This window comes from Pseudophryne corroboree, chromosome 6 (genome assembly GCF_028390025.1).
Source record: "Pseudophryne corroboree isolate aPseCor3 chromosome 6, aPseCor3.hap2, whole genome shotgun sequence".
Taxonomy (NCBI): Eukaryota; Metazoa; Chordata; class Amphibia; order Anura; family Myobatrachidae; genus Pseudophryne; species Pseudophryne corroboree.
This window is the reverse complement of record NC_086449.1, coordinates 805,241,341-805,262,843: the sequence shown is the minus strand read 5'-3', so window position 1 is coordinate 805,262,843 and position 21,503 is coordinate 805,241,341. Positions and strand designations below refer to the sequence as shown.

Genomic DNA, 21,503 nt, shown 5'->3' with positions numbered 1-21,503 from the left:
AAAAGGAAATTGGCAACCAAAAAAAACTAGGTGCTTATGAATTCAAAGGGGGAAATCCAATTGTTTGAAAAGTCGGTTGGATGTCTGTTTTTTCATGTCTATTAGATAGGAAAAAACAGACGCCCAACTGACTTTTCAAACAATTGAATACCCCCCCTGTGAATGGGTTTTGTTTTTAAATAAGAAAAAAAATGCAAAAATTAATTTGATGGGGAAAAAAATAAATATATTTTTTTACTTTAAACAGATGCAAAACTATTACAGGTCCCCGCAAGAGAAAATAAACCTGCTCTCACCGCTATGGGAGAAGGAAGCACTGGAGTAAGATGAATGTATTTTGTTGGCTTGCAAGGGTTGTAAATGAAACATACAGCAAGGCTCCTGTATGACAGGCCCCCCCAGTGCATATGATGGGGGGGGGAATAAACACAGGACACAGCTGACTGCTGTCTGGGGCACAGAAACAAGCTGGGACCATTTGTAACGCATTCCAGTGAAAATTAGGAGGAACCAAACAAACGCAAAGCTGGATATTCTCACCATGGGAAACAGGCAGAAGCGGTCCGGCCCACGCTCTGAGTCACACGGAAGGATTCCGGGGAGGCTAGGTCACCCTTTTCCAGTGTGGAAGGAGTGAATGTGGAGTGCAAGACAAATTAACTCTTTTCAATGCAGAATCTTCCTGTCAAAGTCAGCATGCATCTCCTAACGTATGTATGTATGTATGTATGTATGTATGTATGTATGTATGTATGTATGTATGTATATATATATATATATATTTTCACACACATATATTATATAGTTATTTATTTTTATACACACACACTAGTAATTTGGATCAGTCATTCATCAGGTCCTTAGCAATTGTTCCTGCCAGGATTTCTCTCTCTCCCCCTCTTCCGTCCAACTCTTGCCCTCTTCCCCTCCTACTCCCATCTCACTCCCTCCCACTCTTCCTCCCATCTCTCCCCCCCATACTCTTCCTCCCATCTCTCTACCCCCCCACTCTTCCTCCCATCTCTCTACCCCCCATCTCTCTACCCCCCGCCCCCCACTCTTCCTCCCATCTCTCTACCCCCCGCCCCCACTCTTCCTCCCATCTCTCCACCCCCCCACTCTTCCTCCCATCTCTCTCCCCCTCCACTCTTCCTCCCATCTCTCTACCCCTATCTCTCTACTCCCCCACTCTTCCTCCCATCTCTCTACTCCCCCACTCTTCCTCCCATCTCTCTCCCCCTCCACTCTTCCTCCCATCTCTCTCCCCCTTCACTCTTCCTCCCATCTCTCTACCCCCCCCACTCTTCCTCCCATCTCTCTACCCCCCTACTCTTCCTCCCATCTCTCTACCCCCCTACTCTTCCTCCCATCTCTCTACCCCCCTACTCTTCCTCCCATCTCTCTACCCCCCCACTCTTCCTCCCATCTCTCTACCCCCCCACTCTTCCTCCCATCTCTCTACCCCCCCCACTCTTCCTCCCATCTCTCTACCCCCCCCCCCCCCACTCTTCCTCCCATCTCTCTCTCACCCCCACTCGTCCTCAGATTTATTCACAACATTTTTATTCTCAATAAAATCAGCGTTAATCACTACAGTCATTCAACTGGGAGACGCTGCAGTGTCAAACAGGAGATTCTAGGCATACAAAAAAACAGGCTCAGAAAATAAATGGACACATGAAAATAAAGTGCAGGGAGGACAATGCTCAAAAAAAAAAAGCTTACACTCTTTTGGGAAAAGGGCAGAGCTGAGACCATCCCCCTGTAGAAGAAGAAAACAAACAGAATTCCTGACTCCTTCTTTGCCACAGGGCAGGAATCTGACCATCCACTATCCAAGTGTGGTAAAACAAGTATGGGATGAAAATAACCCACAAAACTGGTCAAAGGTCTACCGAGGTGTCTGCATATCTCACACAAGCGCATAGACCTGACAGCACAATACACAGCGCAGAACAAAGCTGAGACTCCCACTGCCCTGTAGCTGGAGAGTCACATAAGGTGAGAGGGGGGATGAGGAACCTGCTAATCCCAACGCAGCAACATAAGGCCGCACGGCAAGTGATGCAAGTTCACAAATACAAATCTGTGGTCCCGGCATCTTCACCAATACAAGCTGTGGTCCCGGCAGCTTTACCAATACAAGCTGTGGTCCCGGCAGCTTCACCAATACAAGCTGTGGTCCCGGCAGCTTCACCAATACAAGCTGTGGTCCCGGCAGCTTCACCAATACAAGCTGTGGTCCCGGCAGCTTCACCAATACAAGCTGTGGTCCCGACAGCTTCACCAATACAAGCTGTGGTACCGGCAGCTTCACCAATACAAGCTGTGGTCCCGGCAGCTTCACCAATACAAGCTGTGGTCCCGGCAGCTTCACCAATACAAGCTGTGGTCCCGGCAGCTTCACCAGTACAAGCTGTGGTCCCGGCAGCTTCACCAATACAAGCTGTGGTACCGGCAGCTTCACCAATACAGTCTGTGGTACCAGCAGCTCGCACTAACGCACCAGAAAAAGGTTGTGCTACGTTTTAAAATGTTAACTGCATCATTTTAAAACACTGGGGGGTATTTATCAAACCTTTGGAGGTATTGCCCATAGCGCCTTGAGTCCTGATGGAGAAAGAGCGCTATATAAATCAATTATTATAGCAGCTGCTGCGACTTCATAATGATTTTATTAATACAGCGCTCTTTCTCCAATAGGACGCAAGGCGCTTACCAGATGGAATGAACATAATAGAGCACAGCACCAATTTATAGAATGTAGTAAATGAATGCTAGCTAGAATCCGATTGGCCGCTGTGGGATACGCTTCCATTTGTCCTCTTAGTTGGGGGGGTGGAGGGACTATTCTATTTCAGTGGAGACTAGGGGAGAACGGTCACCTCTGCACCAAAGCGTTGTGTAGGCCCCACCAACATTCCGCCTATCAATTCACTGGAATCTAGTTACATCAGCGAGGCATGAGGCGTTTTGCGATGTCACCAACTACTACGGGAACAATCTGTGACATCATTTACATACTACAGCTCTGTATGGAACACGCTACCTCTGCAGGACATTGAGAGTGGCAGGACAGGAACAAGATGGTTGACAAGCATATGAGCTGCAACGTGTAACTTTGCGTAACACGACACAATGGTAACTTCCTACGTGCTTCAGACGGTACGCAAAGCCTTTAATTGTCGCACTGTCATAATAAAAGGTTTATATTTGTGTCATCGGTAGTTAGGTAACGGTCTGGTCTTAAAGACCCTTTGTCTGCCCTTCCTTCCTTCCCCCCACTGCAGTCATTCTTTGCATTCAGGCCAGACGTAGATATGTATTTAGCCATGTTATTACAAGGCTCTTATTCCGCCAGGCACCAGCTAGGCAGACACCCTTATAACTAAACTATTCTCTGTGGTTTTGCTGCATGTAAACTGTCATTAAGGAGGCAGGCCTACAAAATATATATATATTATTATTTTTTTTAAAGCTGTTTTTTCTACATGTTGTGTCAAGATAATTAGAACGGCATGTAGCCTTGTTTGCTAGGTGAACCTCTCACAATCTGGCTCTGGGTGGATTTCTCTTATACCTTTTATAGAGTACTTGGGCACCCAAGGCCCTCCAGCTATTGTGGAGATATAAGTCTCAGCAGCATTCTGGGACTTGTAGTTCTACCGCTTTAGGTTATCAATGTACTTTGTATTTTATTCATCAGCAGATAATTTGATAATACTCCACTGGGGGATTAGCTGGAGTAGAGGTCTGCCAGTGAAATGAGAAGTCTGATAGGTTGCTAAGGGTAACTGCGTATGCAGACGCTTTAATCCTCATTGTCAAAAAAGGAAAAATAATCAGAGACCCAAGGCGCAATAACACTACTGCAGCTAACACGACAAAAGGTGGGCCACCTCACCCACATAAGCAAACATATAAACCAGAAAAAAGTCGAAATAAAGCGCTCAGTGCAATTCCATTAAAATATACTTAAAGTTCATAAATGTCCATGTAGGAAAATCAACTTCGTAGGTCAATCTTGCTGCTGAAATGTAGATCGGAACTTCTGCTTCACAAGTTGGCTCAAGACAATATAAAATAAAAGCAGAAATAACAGATCATGGTGCAGTATGTCCTTATGGAATACGAGGTTGATGTTATATCTGGTAACAGTAGATTCTCTATGCGATAAATGGCGTACCCCACTCACAAGAGAAATGGTAAAACTCCGCTCATAAAGGTATCTTTAACTCTATCATAACACACGGGTCGTGACAAGGAATGCGTACCATTACTCACTCTGGAATTAGCGTAGATCCTCACGTAGCGGTATCTTTTCTCGTCACTCCGAAAAATGAAATGTACTGGTGGCAATGAATTATAGTAAAAACTTTTTTATTATTATTAAAAAACAGGGGACCACAAATGGCTCAAGGTGGAACATGTGATAACTGGTGAGCCGTCGGCCGAAAACGGCAACTGCCAGCTAGTTCTAAAAACACAAAATTCCAGCCTCAAGAGGACAAGTGTGCATAATATCCTCCTGTATAACTTATTCCGGGAATAAGTTATACAGGAGGATATTATGCACACTTGTCCTCTTGAGGCTGGAATTTTGTGTTTTTAGAACTAGCTGGCAGTTGCCGTTTTCGGCCGACGGCTCACCAGTTATCACATGTTCCACCTTGAGCCATTTGTGGTCCCCTGTTTTTTAATAATAATAAAAAAGTTTTTACTATAATTCATTGCCACCAGTACATTTCATTTTTCGGAGTGACGAGAAAAGATACCGCTACGTGAGGATCTACGCTAATTCCAGAGTGAGTAATGGTACGCATTCCTTGTCACGACCCGTGTGTTATGATAGAGTTAAAGATACCTTTATGAGCGGAGTTTTACCATTTCTCTTGTGAGTGGGGTACGCCATTTATCGCATAGAGAATCTACTGTTACCAGATATAACATCAACCTCGTATTCCATAAGGACATACTGCACCATGATCTGTTATTTCTGCTTTTATTTTATATTGTCTTGAGCCAACTTGTGAAGCAGAAGTTCCGATCTACATTTCAGCAGCAAGATTGACCTACGAAGTTGATTTTCCTACATGGACATTTATGAACTTTAAGTATATTTTAATGGAATTGCACTGAGCGCTTTATTTCGACTTTTTTCTGCTTTAATCCTCATTATTTATAAATAAATAGTCTGGACGGTCGATCTATGCAAATTTAATGAATTTAGTAATACAGAGAAATTACACACAGTAAGTCATTTATTGCACTTTAATTATTATCAGGGCTGCGGTGCCGCTTAACATTGATTGTCAAACATCTCACGGGCCCAAATCACTACCAGGCACCATAATACAGAGCAGACACCACTGGCCACCATCTGCAGACAGAAGCTTGTCCCTATCAGATTTCAAAGGGGTCTGCATCTTTGAAGAAGGAAATTGCAGACAACACAACTGGGGCCCACAAGCCGCAACAACTGCAATGCCTTATTTTCACTTTTACATGTGAAACCCTGCCACCAGCTGCCCAACCAGTGGCACTCCAGTGCTGCCAGAGGATTATGGGACTTGTAGTACACAAGTGACGTTAATATGTACCTCCTAAAAGTTCCAGTTTTGTTCCTGAAAATCGGGACTGTCCGGCCATCTCTCCAGTAGGCACATTTATGAGGTGTCCTTAACACCTATTTAGTGGACCGTGGAGATGGGTTTGGGGCAGAATAGCCGCACTAATTTGAGGTAAAACTTGTGCATTAATCGATACTGCACATTATTAAGCATAGTAGGAGCCCTAATCATTACTGTGCACTGAATTAAAGATCTTGGCTTGCCTGTATACAGCCTATCAATTAACTCTAGAGACACTAGTGAGGGCAGCCATTTCTGTGCTGTGAATCAATCCTCCAGCAAGCTGCGCCCAGGTAATAAGTACCCCTGCTCACCATCCCACCCCTCTCGGCGCAACTGGATACAGCCAATCAGATCGCTGAGATTTGGTCACAGGTGAATTGCACTTGATCGCACAACCTGGTATATGTTCCTTTAACCGCTTTACTATACGGAGACCTAAAATGAGGTATAGGTTGGATTTCATGTCCTGACCAAACACACACTATATGTGCCTGAAAGCATGTGACCACTCAGATATGACATCCATAGGTCCTTGTTGAACATCTCATACCAAAACCATAGGTATTAATATGCTGTTTATCCCATTGTGCTGCTATGGCAGTCTTCATTCTTCTGGGAAGGCTTTATACATGATTTTGGAACACGGTTGTAGGATTTGCTCCCACTCAGCGGCAAAAGCATTAGTTAGGTCAGACACAGATGTTGGGCTAGAACGTCTGGCATGCAGTCTGTGTTACACATACTCACAAAGGTGACCAATGGGGTTGAGGTGATCTCAACCTGTGCAGGTCAGCCATGTTTTCCATACCAAACGCAGCCTAGCAGTGTTTTTGATGGCCCATGCTCGGTGCACAGAGTAATGGTCATGCTGACACAGGAAAGGAACTGTTACCGTAAAGCTGGAACCACACCATTCTCTAAAATGTCACTGTATGCTGTAACGGTAAGATTTCCCTTTACTCGAACTAAAGAGCCCAGGCCCGACCATGAAAAACACCTCAGACCATTATTCCTCCTCCACCAGTTTCCAGCTGGCAGCAAGCAGTCAGGAAGCGTTCTCCTGGCATGCGCCAAACACAGATTTATTATTATTATCTATTACCAGTTATTTATATAGCGCACACATATACCGCATCGCTTTACAGAGAATATTTGGCCATTCACATCAGTCCCTGCCCCAGTGGAGCTTACACTCTATATTCCCTATCACATGTATACACAGAATTTTGCTGAGATCCAATTAACCTACCAGTATATTTTTGGATTGTGGGAGGAAACCAGAGTACCTGGAGGAAACCCACGCAAGTACGGGGAGACTATACAAACTCCACACAGTTCGAGCCATGGTGGGAATTGAACCCATGACCTCAGTGCTGTGAGGCAGTAATGCTAACCATTACACCATCCGTACTGTCCGATTCACCCAACAGACTGCTGGATGGTGAAGTGTGACTTGTCACTCCACATAGCGAGTCTCCATTGCTCCAGAGTCCAATGGCGGTGTGATTTACACCACTCCGGCCTGGTGGTCCGAGGCTTTTATGCGGCTGCTTGGCCATGGAAACTCAATCTGTGAAGCTCCCAATGAGCAGTTCTTGTGCGGATGTTACTCCCAGAGGCAGTTTGGAACTCCGTAGTGTTGCAGCCATAGGCAGGCGGGTTTTATTATGCACTAAGCCCATCAGCGCTTAGCGGTCCGGTTCTGCGAGCTGGTGTGGCGGACAGATTGATGGCTGAGCTGCTGTTGCTCCTTTATGTTCCCACTTTTCAATCACACCATTTATAGGCCCTACACACATGCCGATTTTGTTGAAAGATATGAACGATCTCGTTCATAAATGAACGAGAACTCGTTCATATCTTTCAGTGTGGAGGCTCCAGCGATGAACGATGCGTGGCCCCGCGCTCGTTCATCGCTGGTGCCCCGTCGGCTGTACATGCAGGCCAATATGGACGATCGTCCATATTTGCCTGCACTTCAATGGAGCCGCGTGACAGGGGGAGTGAAGAAACTTCACTCCCCCCGTCACTGCCCCCCCCCCCCTGCCGCTGGGTCGCCCGTATCCGCCGTCTGGCAGCTCGGCGGCGGATCGGCTAGTGTGTAGGGCCCCTTAGAGTTTGACCCATTCTACGGGTTGCGGTCAGGATTAGATAAGGATTACAATGCCAGCGCCAGTATCCCAAAGGCCGAGATCCCGAACGACGACCTACCACCACTCAGGATAGGTAAGCCAGGGGAGGATATGGATACTGCGGGTGTGGATCATAGAGTCGACAGTGACTAGGTCGACACCTGAAATAGGTCTACATGGATTTTTATGTTTTTTTTGGTGTTGTTTTCTTCGTAAAGTGACCGGGAACCCCAATTAGCGCACCGTGTCCCCTTGCATAGCGAGCGAACTTCGGGCAAGGTGCCTCGCTCCGCTGCGCCTGCCAATTGTAGTCCACGTGGATCGTCAAGTATGAAAAAGTTCTAAAAATGGGGGGGGGGGGGGGGGGGGGAGGTGAAAAACTCATGTCGATCTTTTTCCACGTCGACCTATAGTGGTCGACGTAAGGAACGGATACTGCATGGCTGTAGGCTTGAGTGTAAGCGGTTATTAGCAATGGGTGTGGCTGAAATGGCCAAGCTCAATAACTGGAAGGGGCGTCCACATACTTTGACCATGTAGTACATACATGTAAACCAACAGGTCCATTAATCATATTTTACAAAAGACTAAATGACATTCTTGTGTATACTGGGGTCTACAATCAGTAAGCCTGCCATCACTTACACGGCCATAAAAAATAAAAAAAGGTATAGGATGGACAAAAATAATAGGTAATAAATATCAGACGAGATCCTGTACAATCCTCACTTACTACGAGACGCTCTGCGGCCGCCAGCAGTGATGGATAAACAAGCATACACTCTTACAGCATGCAAATACTGTAAAATAATAATCACAATATTGTATTACACATGTAGGATACATGATTAACCTACGTCTTAAGATCTTATTACAGCACAGCGCAGGCATAAACACAGTGTTTAAATAAAAAATAATGAAAGCGGTTTTCCAGAAGAACATGTGATAAGGTGTTTTTTCCTCCCTAATACCTCAGTAAAGGTCCAGGGGGCACTGGTACAAGCCTGCTCTATCCCAGACGTCCTCTACCTGGGCCAGGAATTCCTCACCGGTGACTAGTCTACGACTGTGAGGTGCACGGCCAAACACCCGCAGATCGGCACACGCCGACACAGGCACATACAAGTGACACGGACAGCAAGTCATGTGTGTGCATGCAAAATTACACTGCACATGCAGAGAGCACAACTGGTACACCTCTAACTATGCTGTAACCCACGGCAACCAGATTCTGCCATCCTACTACAGTGTATGGCATTTTAAGCAGTCACCGGTACACCAGTTTTTATAAATATCCTCCATTATCAAAATAGGGAACCTTAGTCCAGAATATCACAGAACGTGCAAAGTTTTGTATATTGGGAAAAACAAAGGATAAAACAAATTAAGTCAGACAGGATCAGGGCGCAGAATTAATCCGACACCCAAATCGCAGTCTTTGGGATACACAGGCAATGAAAGTGTAACATGGGGGTCGATTCAATTCACCGACAGTTGAATAGCGCCGGGAATTATCTCCCGGCGCTATTCAGTACAGCGACAAGTGATCCTCAATTGTCGCTCTCACCCCCGGGGGATGAGAGAAGAAACCCAACAAAAGTGCTACCGCGAGGCTGATTCTGTCGGGAATCAGCATCGCGCCGGAGAGTTAAGTCGGAGAATGCCCGTTCTCCCGACAAAACAACCTGTTAAGTCCGCGAGAACGGGCCTTCGCCGACTTAACTTGAGCTGAAATGAATAGCGACAAGAGCTAACTCCCGGCGCTATTCAACTGTCAGTGAATTGAATTGACCCCATGAAGTGTCATAATACTGTATATGGCTACAGCATCATCCAGATTCCTTCTCAAACACCACATCAGCAGAAGATGCAGACTGCGCAGGTGGGAGGGTGCAGGTAACTCGGATCCTGCTACTGCTGTTGGAAAATAAGTGGGAAAAGCAGAAACAGAGTATGGTTTATGGCAGCCACTGCACCCCAGCGATGTGGGTACCTCTTGCGACTAAACTCAAACACCTAAAAAGTGGACCAGGCGGACGCTGTTTGGCAACGGGCCACAAAAGGCGAGTAACAGTGCATAGCACCTGGACAAGTTCAGAAATTAAGCACGCAAAACGCTGCAGCCGCCCAGCGCTACAGAACGATGCCTACATTTAATATCAATGACAGCTCATCCTCATACAGGACTGTAATAGAGGAACATCAGACAAACGACCAAAGATAAAATATAAATACACGGGCAGTATGGTGGCTATACAGGGGGACAGGCTATCACTAGCACTGGCATGCCATGGGGGGCACGGGCAGGGGTATATAAGTAGAATATGTAAATCACATATACATGACAAAAGACAGAGCACCACCGATATTTAAACATCAGGGAATCAGTGGAAAGGTCAACGTTTCCTATCACAGGAGATAAATTGACCTTTTAGGTAAATCCTGTTTAGCAAACAGTCCTGTGTTTGCACATCTGTTTCATGCATGTATACTATTACTCCATAGGACACGAGCCGCCCCAATGCCCCCCACCTTCCTCCGCACCCCTCCTCTGATGCCAAATGCAGAAATACATTCTAGGGAAAACCGACGACCGGGGACCAATCACATTCCCAAATCCCGTACCATCTCTCCAATCTAGTGCCTGGTGCCTCCCCACCACAATACAACAATGGGTGGGTATGGAAACACCTACACAATGTCTTGTACACCTGATAAGACGGATCAGAGACAAAGTAACAAGACAAGGTAAACAAAGCCCCCCCCCCAAGCCTTGCTCATTATCTGCGTCTGTCCCTATATAACAAAGAGGACACAAAAACTGTCAAACTTGCAAGAAACTTTTTTGGTAACTATAAAAGTAAAATAAAAAAGTGTAACATTTCCTGGGGGGATAACAATCCGGCACACTGAGGAGTCCTAGGTTTACAGATGTTTCATGTAACTAAGTACCCTAACCCCCCCTCCACCCCCACCCCCCCATACTTCACTGTACACAGCTGTGCAAAGAATGCTGGCCCCCATCCAGGTGCGGGGAGACATAACATCTGTCTGCGGATGGACTGGGGCAATGTATGTGATGGGGAGGGGGACAGAGGATACAGTATGTGTGCTCTTACAGGGTTATGCTACTCCCAGTGACCTGGAAAGAAAACTTTAATTGCAGAAAATAAGAATATTGCAGGGTGACATTTGCAGAACATCATGGAAGCAAAGGCAATACCAACACTGGTGTCAGACTGGTGGCAAGTACAATAAAATGACATGGGGAGCAGAGGGGGGGGGGGGGGGGACATGGAAAGGGGGAGGGGGACAATCCAACCACAACACAACTTTTGGTGAGGTCCAGTATTGCACCAGATGCAAACGTCAATAAGCGTAAAAGAGTCATAATAATAATAATAATAATAATTATAGGTTTCTCACCGTATTATACAGCGAGTCGCTCTCCGCCACCTCCGAGAGCTCACTCAGCTTACGGTCCCAGTGCATGACAGACTCTCCACTCTCCAGAATCTCCATGCTCTGCCAGCAGTTAGCCCACACAGGCAATAAATGGGAAATTATTAAGAGATAATTCAATTATTTTGAATTAATTCTAATTAAAAGGAGCATCCAACTCCTGCAGTGTGCAATGTGGGTCCCCAGCAGTGATGGGGGGGACAGATCAGCTGGTCTGTGGGATTTAAAGGTCCTCTCTGTGCCTGCACTGAGCAGTGTGTAAGGAGCCAGCCCTCAGTACAGCTGGCAGGGGCACTGGGGGGCAGAAGTGAGGCAGGCTGCTGTGATAAGGTGGGTCCCAGCCGGGGGCAGATGCCTGTGGGGTCCTGTGGGAGGTCAGGGTAATAACACAGGGAGCAACAGTCACAGATCCCCCTTCCCAGCGTCCAAGATCAGACTGACAGCCAGAGAGCAGCCCAAGTCCCCCTCCTGCCTTCCAGACACGCCCTAACTGAGCGCCGGCCAATCACCTCCGGTGATCTCCCCTGCGTCATCGCTCTCAGCCAATCATGCACTTTCCTCTACCCCGGGGGAAAGCGCAGCTGGAGTCCACAGGAATGTGGGCGGAGCCTAGTTTGTTTGATATCCACCTTGACCAATCAAGTGACGCGGGTGTAGCGAAGTGCTGACATGACTGACATTGGAACAGACCAATGGAAGTGAAGTGTAAGATGGCGCGTCCAATAGGCTAAGGACAAGAATATCTGAGCATCCAACACAGAGCAGGCACCGCCCCTATGTGTACCTGGAAGTATTAGGCTGGTTATTAGTATTTTTATTTTATGATGTTGTTTATTATATTATTATTATTATTATTATTATTATTATTATTATTATTATCATCATCATCATCATCAGTCATTGCTTTTGTTAAGTTAATATTTTATAGTGATTATTATATGAATATAGTTTTAAAGTGTTATTATATTTTAAACTCCCATTCTATATAACTGTTATGTTCTTGAATAGGGATAATTCTATATCACTGTACATTATTATATGGTACCTTGAAGTTATTGAATTATTATTATTATTATTATGTTATATTTTTATTGTTGATATTATTTAATATTTATTATTTTATGTTTATTAGAGGGCTGTTCTGCGAGTATATTCTATTATTACAGAACCTGTAACTATAATAATGATAAACTAGAACAATACATGGGATAATGCACTTCCTACTGTAAATTATAAGGATATTAGAAGTCACTGAGGACCTCTAAGACCCATGAGTGATGAGCGTTATAACTAATACACCAGCTTTCCTAGTGCACAATGAGGCAATGAACTCACCGATTATAACAAAACCAACCCGGTGATATTATTTACAGACGTTTACACATATATTTACATCACCTGTGTATTATACTATTTATAGCGTATCCATATCTCCCAGTAGTATTGACTTTGGCGGGGCAGTTCCGATTTGTGGGGACGATCCTGCTGTCCGTCAAATGTCACATTCAGGCTGAATTGTGCAAGGTTGAGAGTGGTAATAAAATGATGCTTTTTTTCGGCCACGCCCCCAGCGATTTGCAATCGTGCCCAAAGTTCTGATTCCAACTCTACCAATGTTGCGTATATAATAAACATATTTTGCTGCTACTATGTAAACTATTTCACTCATTGGGGCAGATGTACTAAGCCTTGGAGAGATATAAAGTGGAGAGAGTTAAGTACCAGCCAATCAGCTCCTGACATTTTGCAAGCACAGCCTGTAACATGACAATTGGGAGCTGATTGGCTGGTACTTTATCTCTGTCCACTTTATATCTCTCCAAGGCTTAGTACATCCCCCAATATGAGATAGGTGTTATAATTATTACATATCAGTAAATGACCATACTGCAGGTGTATACGTTAATATTAATATAATATGAAGACTGTAGTTGAATAACTGCCACCCTGGCCTCCTGCCTTTCCCACTTATTTTCTAATTCCACTGGCCTGGCCTGAGATAAATAATATTTAAACACGTATGTTCGCCTGAGGCGTGTTCTGTGTTGGTAGAATACACGTACAGCAGACTAAACAACATCAGTCACAGGGTTAATTGATCCCCATTATTGGACCTCACAGTTCTGCAACTTAAGGGCCCTACACATTTAAAGATCCGCCACAGAGCTGCCCGACGGCGGATATGGCCGACGGGCGACCCGTCGGCGGGGGGGGGCAGTGACGGGGGGAGTAAAGTTACTTCACTCCCCCCGTCACACGGCTCCCTAGAACTGCAGGCAAATATGGACGAGATCGTCCATATTGGCCTGCATGCACAGCCGACGGGGCACCAGCGATGAACGAGCGCGAGGCCGCGCATCGTTCATCGCTGGTGCCTCCACACTGCACGATATGAATGTTATCTCGTTCATTAATGAACGAGATTGTTCATATCCTGCAGTCAAATCGCCCAGTGTGTAGGGCCTACTAGGCAGGTATCCAATTAGCCACGATAACCATTTTTCTCTGCAAAAAAATGCGAAATCACAGCTTTTTTCATGACGCACAATATCGCAGATATCCAATTACTCGCATGCAATAATTCTCCATAGGGTTTATCACAAATATCTCTTCACTTACTCTGAGCAGGTGAAAAGTTGGGGAATATCCCTATTTTTGCGTAAAAATGTCAGGTCTTGGGTCAGAGTCCATTGGACAACCCCCTTAATGGTGAATTGGTCACTTTGAATTTTTCAATAATTTTCTCTGACGTCCTAGTGGATGATGGGTACTCCGTAAGGACCATGGGGTATAGACGGGCTCCACAGGAGACTGGGCACTCTTAAAAGAAAGATTAGGTACTATATCTGGTGTGTACTGGCTCCTCCCTCTATGCCCCTCCTCCAGACCTCAGTTAGTATCTGTGCCCGGCCAGAGCTGGATGCACCCTAGGGGCTCTCCTGAGCTTCCTAGAAAAGAAAGTATTTGTTAGGTTTTTTATTTTCAGTGAGATCTGCTGGCAACAGACTCACTGCTACGTGGGACTGAGGGGAGAGAAGCGAACCTACCTGCTTGCAGCTAGCTTGGGCTTCTAAGGCTACTGAACACCATTAGCTCCAGAGGGATCGAACACAGGCCCAGTCCTCGGTCGTCCGGTCCCGGAGCCGCGCCGCCGTCCCCCTTGCAGAGCCAGAAGAACCGAAGAGAAGTTGAAAATCGGCAGCTGAAGACTCCGGTCTCCATTAAGGTAGCGCACAGCACTGCAGCTGTGCGCCATTGCTCCCACAGCACACCACACACTCCGGTCACTGATGGGTGCAGGGCGCTGGGGGGGGGGCGCCCTGGGCAGCAATTAGATTACCTTACTTGGCGAAAAGCACATAATACAGTCTGATAAACTGTATATGTGCATTAACCACCCCATTAAAGTACATAAAAGGACAGAAGCCCGCCGCTGAGGGGGCCGGGCCTTCTTCCTCAGCACACCGGCGCCATTTTCTCTTCACAGCTCAGCTGGAAGGAAGCTCCCCAGGCTCTCCCCTGCAGTATCCTGGTACACAAAGGGTAAAAAAGAGAGGGGGGGCACATAAATTTAGGCGAAAAACTGTGTATATAAGCTGCTATAGGGGAAAAATCACTCAGTATAGTGTACATCCCTGTATTATATAGCGCTGTGGTGTGTGCTGGCATACTCTCTCTCTGTCTCTCCAAAGGGCCTGGTGGGGGAACTGTCTTCAAATAGAGCATCCCCTGTGTGTGTGGTGTGTCGGTACGCGTGTGTCGACATGTCTGAGGTAAAAGGCTCCTCTAAGGAGGTGATAGAGCGGATAAGTGTGTGGGAGGGTGTCTCCGTCAACAACGCCGACACCTGTTTGGATATGTGTAAGTGCTGAGGTAAAATTATTGCACAAAAGGTTAGGGAACAGAAAGGAAATCTACCCTGGTCTGTCCCTATGTCACAGAGTCCTTCAGAGTCTCTCTATGCTCACTATCCAAAATAACAAACACTGGTATCGACACGGAGTTTAACTCCACTGTCGACTACGATAATGCAAAGTTACAGCCAAGAGGGCTAAAAGATATTCAATATATGATTATTGGAATAAAAGATGATTTGCATATCACTGATGACTCATCTGTCCCTGACACGAGAGTACACATGTTAAGGGGAAGAATGCTGAGGTAAATTTCCCTCCTCTCATGAGGAAAAAGAGCGGGAATCTCCAGACAAGAGACGGCAGCTTCCCACAAGAGAATTCTCAGGCTGTATCCTTTCCCCACTAGGGCCAGGATGTGTTGAGAATCTTCCCCTTGGGTGTCCTGTTTGCACTAGCTATTCTCAGGGATCCTGCAGATAGTGTGCACATTCTAGTATACTACCCAGACCGGCGATTGTGTCGGCATGGGTTTATAGCGCTGTGGCAGCGTGGACAGGTACCTTATCAGCAGAGATTGAGACCCTAGTATGCATATAAATATTTTAAGATGCTGTCTTAAGTGATAGATATATAATTATAATGCATGCCCAAAGGGACATCAGTATACTGGGTCCTAGAGACAAAAGCTATGTAGATTTCTGCTTGACGTGTCCTGTAGAATATACATTGGACAGATGATGCCGACTTAAGAGGCATATGGAAGGCTGAGGATTGTGTGGAGAAAGGTTCTCGGGCCTGGTCTCCACAGCTATAGCTGGTAATTCTGATATTTTGCCTTATATTCCTGCACAGCCTAGGAAAGCACGACATTATTAAATGCAGCTTTTCGAATAAAGAAACAAGAAGCTGTACAACACAGCTAGTCCCCAGGAACAGAAGTCCTCCCCGGCCTCTACAAAAATCCACCGCATGTCGCTGGGGCTCCACAGGCGGAGCTAGGCCCGGTGGGAACACGCCTTCGTAAGTTTAGCCACAAGTGGGTTCACTCCCTGTTAGATCCCTGGGCAATAGAAATTGTATCGCAGGGATACAGGCTGGACTGTGAGAAGATGCCCCCTCACCGAGGACCCGGCGGGCTTCCCCCCAAGAGAGGGAGCCAGTGTTAACTGCAATTTGTAAATTGTATCTTCAACAGGTGGTGGTCAAGGGTCCCCTCCTTCAACAAGAGGGTGTTATTATTCGACCATGTTATAATCCCGAAACCAGACGGTTCGGTTAGACCCATATTGAATTAAAATCCCTGAACATATACCTGAAAAGGTTCAGGTTCAAGATGGAAACGCTAAGAGCGGTCATTGCAAGCCTGAAATGAATCGGGACATAAGGGATGCATACCTTCATGTCCCCATTTATCCACCTCATCAGGCGTACCTCAGAATTGCGGTACGAGATTGTCATTACCAAGTTCACCAAGGTAATGGCGGATATGATGGTGCTCCTGCGGAAGCAAGGTGTCACTATTATCACATACTTGGATGATCTCCTCATAAAAGCGAGATCAAGAGAGCAGTTGCTGGACAGCGTATCACCTTCTCTGGAAGTGAAACGGCAACACGACTGGATTCTATATATTCCGAAGTCGCAGTTGGTTCCTACAGCTCATCTGCCTCGCCTAGGCATGATCCTAGACACAGACCAGAAGAGGGTTTATCTCCCGATAGAGAGAGCTCAGGAGCTCATGACACTGGTCAGGAATCTATTGAAAACCAAAACAGGTGTCAGTGCATCACTGCACTCGAGTCCTGGGAAGGATGATGGCATCATACGAGGCCATCCCCTTCGGCTGGTTCCATGCAAGGACAATGGAACTTACTGGACAAGTGGTCCGGATCACATCTTCAGATGCATCGGTTAATCACCCTATCCCCCAGGGCCAGGGTGTCTCTCCTGTGGTGGCTGCGGAGTGCTCACCTTCTCGAGGGCCGCAGATTCGGCATTCAGGACTGGGTCCTGGTGACCACGGATGCAAGCCTCCGAGGGTGGGGGGCAGTTACACAGGGAAGAAAATTCCAAGGTTTGTGGTCAAGCCAACAGACTTGCCTTCACATCAATATCCTGGAACTAAGGGCCATATACAACGCCCTAAGTCAAGCGGAGTTCCTGCTTCGCGACCAACCGGTTCTGATCCAGTCAGACTGCAGGGGCTCATGTAAACCGCCAGGGTGGTACAAGGAGCAGGGTGGCGAGGGTAGAAGCCACCAGAATTCTTCTACGGGCGGGAATCAAGTAAGCGCACTGTCAGCAGTGTTCATTCCGGGAGTGGACACGACCTCCACCCGGGAAAGTGGTGACTTCATCAGGAAGTCTTCACGCAGTTTTGCAAATTGATGGGAACTGCCTCAGGTGGACTACATGGCGTCCCACCTCAATAAAAAGATAAAAAAGGTTTTACGCTGGGTCAAGGGACTCTCAGGCGATAGCTGTGGTCGCACTAGTAACACCGTGGGTGTTCCAGTCGGTCTATATATTCCCTCCTCTTCCTCTCAGACCCAAGGGCTGAGAATTGTAATAAACGGAGGAGTGTGAACAATATTCTTTGCTCCGGATTGGCCAAGAAGGACTCGGTACCCGGAACTGCAAGAAATGCTCTCAGAGGACCCATGGCCTCTGCCTCTCAGTCAGGACTTGTTGCAACAGGGACCCTGTCTGTTCCAAGACTTACCGCGGCTGCGTTGGACGGCATGGCGGTTGAACGCCGGATCCTAGCGGAAAAGGGCATTCCGGATGCAGTTATTCCTACGCTGATAAAGGCTAGGAAAGACATGACAGCAAGACTTTTTCACTGTATATGGTGAAAATAGGTTGCTTGGTGTGTGGCCGGGAAGGCCCTACAGAGGAATTCCAGCGGGGTCGATTCCTGCACTTCCTACAGTCAGGAGTGACTATGGGCCTAAAATTAGGATCCATAAAGGCCAAGATTTCGGCCCTATCCCTTTTTCTCTCAAAAAGAACTGGCTTCACTGCCTGAAGTTCGGACGTTGTTACAGGGGTGCTGCATATTCAGCCCCTTTTGTGCCTCCAGTGGCACCTTGGGATCTTAACGTTGTGTTGGATTCCTAAAATCCCACTGGTTTGAGCCACTTAAGACCGTGGAGCTAAAATATCTCACGTGGAAAGTGGTCATGCTTTTGGCCTTAGCTTGGACTAGGCGTGTGTCAGAATTGGCGGCTTTGTCATGTAAAAGCCCATATCTGATCTTCCATATGGAAAGGGCAGAATGGAGGACTCGTCCCCAATTTCTCCCTAAGGTGGTATCATCGTTTCATTTGAACCAACCTATTGTGGTGCCTGCGGCTACTCGGGACTTGGAGGATTCCAAGTTGCTGGACGTAGTCCGGGCCCTGAAACTTTATGTTTCCAGGACGGCTAGAGTCAGAAAAACTGACTCGCAATTTATCCCGCATGCACCCAACAAGCTGGGTGCTCCTGCTTCAAAGCAGACTATTGCTCGCTGGATCTGCAGCACGATTCAGCTTGCACATTCTGTGGCTGGACTGCCGCATCCTAAAATCAGTAAAAGCCCATTCCACGAGGAAGGTGGGCTCTTCTTGGGCGGCTGCCCGAGGGGTCTCGGCTTTACAACTTTGCCGAGCTGCTACTTGGTCGGGTTCAAACACTTTTGCAAAATTCTACAAGTTTGATACCCTGGCTGAGGAGGACCTTGAGTTTGCTCATTCGGTGCTGCAGAGTCATCCGCACTCTCCCGCCCGTTTGGGAGCTTTGGTATAATCCCCATGGTCCTTACGGAGTACCCAGCATCCACTAGGACGTCAGAGAAAATAAGAATTTACTCACCGGTAATTCTATTTCTCGTGGTCCGTAGTGGATGCTGGGAGCCCGTCCCAAGTGCGGACTCTCTGCAATACATGTATATAGTTATTGCTTAACTAACGGGTTATTGTATGAGCCATCTGTTGAGAGAGGCTCAGTTATTGTTCATACTGTTAACTGGGTATAGTTATCACGAGTTGTACGGTGTGATTGGTGTGGCTGGTATGAGTCTTACCCTGGATTCCAAATCCTTTCCTAGTAATGTCAGCTCTTCCGGGCACAGTTTCCCTAACTGAGGTCTGGAGGAGGGGCATAGAGGGAGGAGCCAGTGCACACCAGATATAGTACCTAATCTTTCTTCTAAGAGTGCCCAGTCTCCTGCGGAGCCCGTCTATACCCCATGGTCCTTACGGAGTACCCAGCATCCACTACGGACTACGAGAAATAGAATTACCGGTGAGTAAATTCTTATTTTTAATTAGCCAATAATAAGATGTCAGTTTTGAGGTGAAAAAGTGCAAAGTGATGGAAATTGGGGTACAAGATATGGGACAGGTATACGAGAGGGCTTTATGAGTGGAAGAAGTGTTTTTAGGCTTCCAGGTCATTTTTGCAAGGTTTTTAAAAGTGCCTTTAATTGACAATTTCATGTACCCCAAATTTAATGAGAGCATTTATTTTACACAAAAAGCTTTATTTTTTATTATTTTTCAATTGTTTTTAAAAGAATACATATTGCAGCCATTTAACACCTTTTAATTTCCCAAAATCTTTTTATTATGCCCTCTACTTCTATATTGTATATACTTCTATGTCACTTTGGCATTTATAGGGGTACAGTCAGATTTCCCCATTTTTATCTGCACTTTTTGCTAGTTAAAGCATCACCCATTTTCACTATTTTCTAATAGGACAGGACAAAAAATGGGCGTGCGCATATCCGTGATAAGCAGGATTTTCGGCTGGTCGGTGCGATAACTTTACCTGTGATCACATTATTGTGGCTAATTGGATAAACACCCCCCCATAGGGAGAAAGGAAAGTTGATTGTTTACAGTCTGCCTCAAGAAATGTCATTTAGACATTCGCAAAACCTGTATGTACTATGGGGGTCATTCTGAGTTGATCGCTCGCTAGCAACTTTTTGCAGCACTGCGATCAGGTTAAATCTCGGCAAAACTGCGCATGGGTGTTGTACGGGTACAAAGAGGATCGGTGCTGGGCAATGGATTTAATGAACAATCCATTTGCACAGTCGATCACAAGTAGATTGACAGGAAGAGGGCGTTTGTGGGTGTCAACTGACCGTTTTCTGGGAGTGTTTGGAAAAACGCAGGCGTGTCCAGGCGTTTGCAGGGCGGATGTCTGACGCCAATTTCCGGGACCAAAAAGACTGAAGTGATCGCAGCGGCTGAGTAAGTCCAGAGCTACTCAGAAACAACAAAAAACTTTTTTGTCCCGTCGGCTGCAAAAGCGCTCGCACTCTTGCAAAGCAAAAATACACTCCCCCATAGGCGGCGACTATCTGATCGCAGCGCTGCAAAAAGTTGCTAGCGAGCGATCAACTCGGAATGACCCTCAATGCTAGAGACGGTTCAGCCATTGAGCTGAGGATATTGCAGCTGGAGAATGAGTGGGGAAAGTGGAGCATTATGACAGCGTGCAGTGACTCACCTAGGCTGCTCTGCGTTGTTACAGGGGGAGAATGCAGTCAGGAGAAAGGTGCTGCTAATGATTAATTACATAAACACATTATGCAAAACTCTGTTCATTGTGATACGAGATGGAGTGACAGCTACTATAGTTATGCTAATCTGTCTGCCTGCTTAGACAGCTGGGCTGGAGGTATAGGGAAGGCAGGTTGTTGAGTGATTGAATTAATTTACTATCTTGGAAATGGATTATCCAGCAAGCAGGACTGGTGCCCCAGGTTCAGCCGGACTGGTGCGTTCTATTAGGAGTTGCATTACGATGCACAGGTCACAGGGAATAAAGTATAAGCAATTGAAGTTTTTTTTGTCGCTCAGAGTATTGTTTGCTCCTCACAAGTGGTGCTGTAATAAGTCACTTCTGCATAAATCTGCATTTTACAGCGTTCCTTTCATCAGCCTGTGGTCTCAGCACCAACAGTTCCATGCGATAGTCTGCAGTGTATTGTAGCTGCTCTGTTGTGTAGATGAAAGCAAAGCAGGATCATTGCGGACCCTTATCAGGAGTAGTGAAGACAGAACCATCCAGAGGTCACGTCGCCTGCGGCCAGTGCTGCAAACGCCCTTTGCATCATGAGGCGATAGATAAAATGGTAACAGATAATGATACATTGCCTGCTACTGTGCTACCCATCAGAAGAGTACATCTCAGCTTTCCGAAAGACAACAAGGAGACGCAATAAGCCTCAGCCACCCCCAATCTGCACAAACCATGCCTCTAAACGGTCCAAATTCTGCCCAGGTCACCCAAACACACCCTTATTGAGCGGCACCACGCCCCTGTACATGCAAGTCCACACCCCAATTGTGATCGGAAGTAGTTATATCAGTGATTTATTTATACATGTTAGTACATAAATTAATGTTTAAATTGACAAA

At 46.3% G+C, this 21,503-nt stretch overlaps 1 protein-coding gene across 1 annotated transcript in view; it reads right to left on the bottom strand.

Moving 5' to 3' along the window:
• Positions 1 to 11,712, bottom strand: part of CREB3L2 (cAMP responsive element binding protein 3 like 2) — a 115,083-nt gene extending 103,371 nt beyond the window's left edge. The window contains exon 1 of the mRNA XM_063928981.1: positions 11,192 to 11,712. Within this exon, the coding sequence (XP_063785051.1) occupies positions 11,192 to 11,287 (96 nt within the window). The 5' untranslated portion in view covers positions 11,288 to 11,712. The remainder of the gene's footprint in view (positions 1 to 11,191) is intronic.
• Between the last annotated feature and the right edge of the window lie 9,791 nt (positions 11,713 to 21,503).